This window comes from Otolemur garnettii, unplaced genomic scaffold, assembly GCF_000181295.1.
Source record: "Otolemur garnettii isolate 467f Iridium unplaced genomic scaffold, OtoGar3 scaffold00198, whole genome shotgun sequence".
NCBI lineage: Eukaryota > Metazoa > Chordata > Mammalia > Primates > Galagidae > Otolemur > Otolemur garnettii.
The window spans coordinates 1,231,379-1,239,566 of record NW_003852593.1 but is presented as its reverse complement, the minus strand read 5'-3'; the positions used below and the strand labels follow the sequence as shown (position 1 = coordinate 1,239,566).

Genomic DNA, 8,188 nt, shown 5'->3' with positions numbered 1-8,188 from the left:
CATGCAGGCCCAGCAGCTTTCATCTCAGAAGAGACCCACAAAGAGCCTGAGCTTTTCACCATGGCCTAGTGCCCATGCTCGGTGTAGGCAGGAGATGAAGGCTAAGGGCAGGTTAGCAATAGAGGCCACAGCACAGAGCCATTCACAGCCTGGGGGAGGCATTTCTGTCTCTCAGCTTCTATTTTTTTTTTTTGCAGTTTTTGACCGGGGCCTGGTTTGAATCCACCACCTCCCGGCGTGTGGGGCCAGCTCCCTACTCCTTTGAGCCACAGGCGCCACCCTATCTCTCAGCTTCTAAATCTGACGCTCAGTCCATCAGGGGAGGCTTGGTGGCTCACGGGTGTCCAACCTTTTTTCCTTCGGCTTCACATTGGAAGAAGAATTGTCTTGGGCCACACAGTAAACACATAGACACTAAAGAAAGCTGATGAGCAAAAAAAACCTTTTTTAAACAGGCCCCAAATAATCCACATGCCGCCCACAGGTCACATGTTGGACTCCCCCCATAGATGATAAGGACATTTACAAGAGCAACAGCAGGAAGAAGCACCAGCACATGCTGGGGGGCTTAACCTTGGGGGGCCCTGGCAGGGAGGAGGGACTCAGTGCTGCTGGAGTGCCCTGCAGCTCCTGTACTGCTGAGATGTTTCAGCTATAATCTCCAGAGGTTGCTGCAGTCAGAAGCCAAGCTGGCCCTTAACCTGTCTGAATGCTGCAGCCCCAGAGCAGGGCTCCCCCTACAGCCCTCAGAGGGGCCAGAACCACTCTCTGCTAATGTAGGCCTCAGACCTCCACCACAGGGGCAGGCTGTCCTCCAAGTAAAAGCAGTTTGGGGTTTTGATTCTGGATGCCTCAAAACTTGAGGATGCTGCAGCCTCACTGCCAATACCTGAGTGGAGCCTTTGCAGAGCTGGATACGACAGATGTTGACTCTGTCCCCTGCCCATGTGACAGGCTATTTGAAACAGTTAAGAACCTCCAGAGGAAGAGTTGTGAGGGGGGCTGTGTGTGCCTTGGACCCCCTCTGCTGACAGTGCAAGTGTGCCTGATGACATGCCATCTTTCCACGCAGGAAGGACATCCCTGTGGAACATGTGACACACTCAGACAGAGAGCGAACCAAGAAAGTGGTGTACTCGGTGGTCTACGGTGCAGGTAGGCTGTAGGCAAGGGGTTGAGCTTGCCAGATGGGTGTGCATCTGTGTGCAAATGTGGCCATGTCTCAGGGAAATCATTCTGGGAGTCCCTGTGTGCTGTGTACGCAGACACTCTGATGATACTTGTGACCTTCAGACACTCATCAGACCACTTCACACCATGAGTGATCAATGGCACAACCATCCTCTCCAGATGAGGCCAGAGCAGGGAGAGTGGGTGTGACCGGGCCACCCAGCTCCACCCTCACATGGCACTACTGTGCTGGGCATTCCTGCTGGACTTTGAGACCCTCCAGGAACCCTCATTTGTGTATACACTGAGGCTTTCTTACTTCTCCATCTCCCCAGCTGAGTGGGGATCCAAAGCTAGGCCCCACAGGGGCAGAGGCGGGTTTCTGGGCAACAGGCAGGAGAGGAAGCCTGGCAGGAAGGACCAAGGGCCAGTGGTCGGTCATCTGGTGCCACCTCTGTGCCTTCCTTGCCCCTCTTCTCTGGCCCAGATCCCACAGAGTCCTCTGAGCTCTCCCACTGTCCCTCCCACCCCCTCACTGTGGGCTGTCTGGACTTTTTAAATTCGTCTGTGCCTCTGGGTCATGCTAAATCAGTGTGGCCCAATTTCACCCAGGAGGGGCTTTTGGCATCTGAGGAGGGGCCCAGGCATCTGTCCAGCCAGTGCAGATCTTCTCCCTTGAGTCACCACTTAGAGTTCTGGGGCCTTGTAAAGTCCCTGAGAAGAAGATCCAAGGACAGTCCACAAAACTGAACGAGCGCAGGACAGGAATGACAGACAGGTGTATAGTTGTCGGTCCCTGGGAGCTGCAGGGCCCGCCTCCAGCAGGGCTGCGCCGCCTATGTGTCCTGCAGCAGGACAACAGCCAGCTCAGTCCCAAGGCAGCCACCTGCTGACTGTAGGCCTGTCGGGAACCTCCACCTCTGTGCTTCTCTGGTCCTTAGAGATGCTCTTGAGGGGCTGGTGCATTGGAGCGTAGTGAACAATTCTCTGGTCTCTGTTGTCTGGGTCCTGTCTTAGTTCTGTGCTTCCCTGTGGCACCTACCCCCCGCCCCAGCTGCCCTGGAGAGAGACTCTGGAGTATCAACTGTCTTCTGGAGAGGAAAAGAGCAGCACTGTGTAAATCAGTGTGAGTTATTAATAGCAATGTTGGTAAAGGGGGCAATTTGACTGCTTTTAGCCAGAGGGTGACACAGGAGTTCCCACCCTCAGCCCCCGCCTCTGCTGTTCCCTTTGTTCACAGCCACCCTGACAGCTAGAATCACCGTGTATATGCTGCAGCCCCAGCTGTCTGTGTTCTGTGTTTGATACCTTGTCACATGAGCTGGGACAAACCAGTGAGTGCGACCTGGGCTTCTGGGCCCCTTTGAGAATTCAAGAGAGGAGCTCGAGCCAGCCAGCTCTCAGCTGGTGGCAGTGACATGTCTTCACACAAGCACACTCTGCCAGTGTAGGGTTTTCTAGAAACAGTGACTTGACCACTGTGAAGACTGACTGAGAAACAGGCAGGGAGACCACTCCCAAGGTGCTGGCCTCTGTGTTTAGCCATCACCCTCAGACATGCCTGCCCAGAGTGTCGGAATGGGGTGTCGGAGCCCCAGAGCAGCAGCTGCCTGGGGTGTCGACCCCAGGGCTGGCTCCCAGGCTTCCTGTGCCTCCTCTATCACTAAATTCAGATGTCCACTCCCCACCCCCGCTGAGCCCAGTGGTGTTCTGCCTCCTGCAAAAGCAGCTTCTGACTCCTCCAGTTTGCACTGAGCTCTTAGAGCTGTTAGACTTAAGTCTTCTTGAATTACAGAGTAAAGCTGAAGTTTGCCTCCACATCTACTCACCTCTGATGGACAGACACTCGCCAGCCTTTGGTGAGCCCAGGGCCACTTCAGAGGCTCTTACCTGTCAAAATACACAGCAGTGCTTTAGCTGGGGAGTCCCTGGTACCAGAGGAGGGCCCTAGGCCAGCCCAGAGCAGCAGAACCTGAGCTGAATGTGAATGCTGCGTGAAATTCAGTCAGTCAGATCCGTCCTGTAGACTGGCAAAGCTCCAAAGGCCTACTGTATGCTCAGCCCTAGACACACAGGCAGAAGTGAAAACTGTCAGCAAAATGTGTGGGGCAAGGGCACTCAGAGAAGATTGTCCTCCTAAAGTTAGGACTGTGACACACACATGCACACGGGATGTGAGTAGCCCCCTGCAGGACAAGCCACAGTGCCCATGCAGGAGGCAGAGGCAGGGTGTGTGTGTGGCTCCCATGGGAGCGCTCTTGGGACATGAGTCTGCCTGTGGTCACAATGTCAAAAAGAGGAATCCGCTCGACTGAGTGAATGTGTGGAGGCAAATTCTATGAGAAGAGGGAGCTAGTGCACTTGAAACACAGCAGAGAAGCCCCTCAGAGCCAGAAGACAGTGGCCTTTGAGTGTAACAGTCCTACTGTCAAAGGCATCCAGGAGTGGGAGCTGAAGTTGGGGCCTGGGCTGCTGACCGGACCTCTGCTCCATTGCAGTCCCTTACCTCTGCTCTTTTTGGAGTTGCCACATTTGCTTCTCTTGTAAATAGGCTTGTTTTACACACCAGGACCTTGGTCTCAGAGCTCTGCAGAAGACATAAGTGTTTAGAAAGACAGGCATGACTTCTAGTGATGGCCAAGTAGCCCCTAAAAGACCAAGCCTCCCACAAGTATCAGCCATAATCTATGGAAAATGTAGAAAAAACCAACTACCTGAAGGCACTGGAAAGGAACCAAAAGCAAACAGAAACTGGAGGTTGGTTGGTACTTGGAAGAAAGAAGGGTACAACTGAGTGTCCCATTCTACAGCTCCTCACTTAGAGGCAAGCCACAGTCAGAATCTCTGATGTAAAGTCTGGGTTCTACTAGCTATAGTAGAGCCCAATTATAGTAGCTATAAGCATCAGAGGACTTAGTTGGGACAACCACAGAATCTGGAAAGTTAAAAATTCCAGGAAGAAGGGAGGCAGAGGTAAGCCCAAATTCTAGGTATGAATCTGCCTAGATTTCAGCTCACCCTGCCTGTGGCTATATGGGGCAGACCTCAAGCAGTGGAGCTAAGCCCAAAAGGATAAGCTGAGATTTCAGCTGCTGTCCTCAGCAGGGAGACAGAGTTTGGGGTTTGACTTTAGCCAGACCATCTGCCCTCTTAAAAAGATTAGTACTCCTAAGAAGAACATAATGGAATTCAAAGTATCAGTGGCATATCATTCACTATATCCAGGATACAATCCAGAATCCCTAAACATATGAAGATACAGGATAACTTGACCTGACTTGAGAAAAGGCAACCATGGAAACAGATCTTGAGATGACCCAGATGTTGGAATTTACAGACAAGGATTTTAAACTTGCTATTAATACCTGAGCCCAATGATATAAATAAAAATATGTTCATAATAAATAAGGAAAACTTTAGCAAGTAGTTGGAACAAACCAGATGGAAATTCTAAAACTTGAAACTGCCATATCTTAAATAAAAAATTCACCAAATGGGCTTAACAGCGGATGGGAGATGATAAGAGACTTGGCTAAGGAGACTGCTCAAAGTCCTGTCTGGCTGACCTGCGTAAGGTGTCCAGCTACGACCTGATTCCTTTCTGAGAGCTGCTGGAATTTTCCACTGCAGTGCCACAGCTAAGGGTGCTGATGGGGATTAATAGAGTTATAGATGGATTATTTCAGTAAAGGGTAACAAATACATAATGTGCTCATATTTGTAAAGATGCCAGAGTAATAGGTCTTAATGAAGCCCTAAAAGAGATATGAGAGTTTTTTTTTTCATTTCCAACCAAGTGTCCCCAGGTGATCAAGTGGCCCTGGGCTTATGGAAGGACCAGGGCTCCAGAGCTGATTCCTCTCTGCTGGGACTAGCCTTGGGAGAACAGGGCGCCCCAGACTCACACTCCTCCTGGCCAAGAAAACATCTACCCCTTTACTGTCCTAAGACTTGACACTCTTTCTGTCTGGCATCTGCTGGCTGGGGCCAGGAGTAGCCTGGTTGCAGGGAGGGCTAGAACTAAGAGTCGGGCAGACCCCACATCTCCAGCCCCAGGCCAGGGTTTCTGAGCCATCTTGTTGAGCCAGAGCAAACCTGGTGCAGAGGGCAGCAGGCCCATTCCTAGTCCCATTCTCCCAGAAATGCAGGTCTCTAGGCAGCCTGTGCTCTGGGGTTCCTGCCAAGCACACAGCCATGGCTTTCCCCATGATTCCACTGTCAAGCCAGGGATTGTGTCCTCATGGACTCCTTTTCTCTAAGTTATATGTCTCTTCTGGAGGAAAAGGGAGGGGTGACTACAGACCGAGTACCAAGCAGGAGCAGGTGCACTTCTGAGCTTTATATATTCTGGGGGTTCTCTTAACAACCTTTGGAGGTAAGGACAATTGTAACCAATTCAGAGGTAAAGAAACGGGTTTGTTGTGGGTTATGTGAGGCAACAAGGAGCCTCCCATGGGTGACAGAGCTGTACTCAGACCCAGGTTTATGTGGCCCCAGAGCCTACACCAGCCATGCAACCATGCAGGGGCTTCCATGCTACACGGGGGCTCAGGCTGCCACCACAGCCAGAGACATCTTTATTAGCAGCTTCTCAACACCTGCATTTTCTAGGAACTAAAATCATTTATCTCCAGCTAAAACAGTAGTTTTCAACCTTCCTAATGCTGCGACCCTTTAATACAGTTCCTCATGTTGTGGTGACCCCCAACCATAAAATTATTTTAGTTGCTACTTCATAACTGTAATTTTGCTACTGTTATGAATCATAATGTAAATATCTGATATGCAGGATGGTGTTAAGCTACCCCTGTAACCCAAAGGGGTCACAACCAACAGGTTGAGAACCACTGAGATAAAAGTTCTAGGATCGGAACTCCTGAGTACCTTGTTCTCATAATCTGGCCACGGAACATCCCCTTCCTCTTTTCCTCTTTTGCCCAGTCTGGCCTCCTCAGTTCTGGAATTGAGCCTCCCACTAGCTTCCTTTGCTGCTCTCCTGCGGTCCTGGCAAGTGCTAAGGCAGGACTGGGAGCCAGAGAAATGTCAAACAGGCCCTAGTCCTGATTGGCAAGCACCCAGCACTCAGAATGGAAGGCCAGATGCTAACAGCCCCCAACTGTGCAGAAAAGGCCAGTGGTGCCCCCTGGACCCTGACTTGCCAGGCTGGTTTCCATGCACACAGTCCCTGCCCAGCTGTGGGCTGGGAGTTAACACTGATCTGTGTCTTTCTGACTCACAGGAAAGAAGCGGCTTGCTGCTTGCCTTGGAGTTACTGATCAGGAAGCTGCCCAGTTTTTGGCAAGTTTTTTGCAGAAGTATAAGAAAATTAAGGACTTTGGCCAAGCAGTTGTGGCCCATTGTCAACAGACAGGTAAGCTGGCTATGTCCAGACCCCTGCCCCCTCCTACCACCAGTGACTGTCATGGCCAGTGGCATCCACAGCTCCTGGCTCTGCTGATGGGTGAGCAAACAGGTGGGTAGGTCGGTGGTGGTTGAGCAGAGGACAGGTGAGTCCTGCTGCATGGCTGTTGGTTTCTATCGCTCATCTATCTTCCTTTATGTGACCCAGGCTATGTGGTGTCCCTCATGGGCAGAAGAAGAGCCCTGCCAAAGATCCATGCACGTGACCCACAGTTCCGGGCCCAGGCAGAGCGACAGGCTGTGAACTTTGTGGTGCAAGGTACAGGGCCTCGTTCGCCTGCTGGCCCCCTGGCCCCAGAGTTCTGGATCCACTTGCTGCTCAGGTTTAGTTCTGGATCCACTTGCTGCAGCCTGAGAGATGCCCACCATGTTGCTGTCAGGGCATCTCCTGTCCTAGCAGGACTTAGCAGTCTTTCCTCCAGGAGCCCCACAACCACCCATCCTGCCCAGTGGTGACTGTGGGAGGCACTAGTGCAATGGCACCTGCAGGTGACAGGTGCTTGGGGCATGGTCCTTTTTATAATTAGAACATGTCCTACAAGAGCAGCCAAGGCAGTGGCTTTTCCCATACCCACAGGCAGGAAACTGAGGCTTCAGTCACTCAGCGAGCACTAGAACCCCCACCCCCAGCAAGGGGTGGCTGGAGGCAAGTGGACGCCTTGTCACCTTCAGACACTGTACTCAAGGGGCTCAGAGCCCAGAGACTCTGCATGGTAGGACAGTGACAGGCTGCAGGTACCCCACCACGAAGTTGGGGCCCTGAGACCGCCCTTTGTGCCCACAGGCTCAGCCGCTGACCTTTGCAAGCTGGCCATGGTTCGCATCTTTGCTGCAGTGGCCTCCTCCCCGACCTTGACAGCCAGGTCTGTGCTAGGTGTCCTTTCCTGAGCATGGGCAGGGTGGTTGCTGGGTGGGGAGGACTGCTTTGGGCCCACCACTTCCCGCCCATGAGATATGGATTCTGACCTTTGCTGGCTATGAGCAAAGGGCCCCAGGAGTCTGAGCCCCTGTGACATGTAGCCCCCACCCCCTCCAGACATGGATTTCCCCTGAGGAGGCATGGAGTCCCAGAGACACAGCCCAGGGGCCTCTCACAGCAGGCACCCCCCCCAGCCAGGGGCACAGATGAGGCCCTCAGGACAGAAAGGCTGCGTCCCTGGGCCCCTTTCTCCTGGAAAGACTGCATTTCTCACAGGCACCCCACAAAGCTGCTCACCCCAGCTACAGGTGAATGCCACAGCCCCTTGGACTCCAAACCACTCCCACTCCCCAGCCCTGTTGATGCCCCCAATGCCAGTGTACAGATGTCCAGGTCTAGCTGCCACCTCCCCAACCCCAGAGCCAACGCTCAGACACCCCTCAGCAGCGGCGGGGGTGCCCAGGGCTACAGCTCTCTCTGGTCTCTGTCACTGCCTCTGCTGTTCTCCCTGGACGCACACCCCAAGGGATAAGGAGCCCTGGACCAGCCAGTTCCTCTAGCTGAGGACGTGGGCTGCTGGTGGCCACCCAGATGTTGCCTCCTCCTGGGGGCAGTGCTCTCCTCAGGAAGTTTAGGAGCCCCTCCAAGAAGTGACCCTGTCAGGCCCCAACAGGGCCT

The 8,188-nt window shown here is 52.9% G+C and overlaps 1 protein-coding gene across 1 annotated transcript in view; it reads left to right on the top strand.

Moving 5' to 3' along the window:
- Positions 1-8,188, top strand: part of POLN (DNA polymerase nu) — a 67,427-nt gene that overhangs the window by 51,556 nt on the left and 7,683 nt on the right. The window contains 4 exon segments of the mRNA XM_023507703.1: positions 1,073-1,155; positions 6,410-6,541; positions 6,740-6,850; positions 7,376-7,454. Coding sequence (XP_023363471.1) covers positions 1,073-1,155; positions 6,410-6,541; positions 6,740-6,850; positions 7,376-7,454 — 405 coding nt within the window.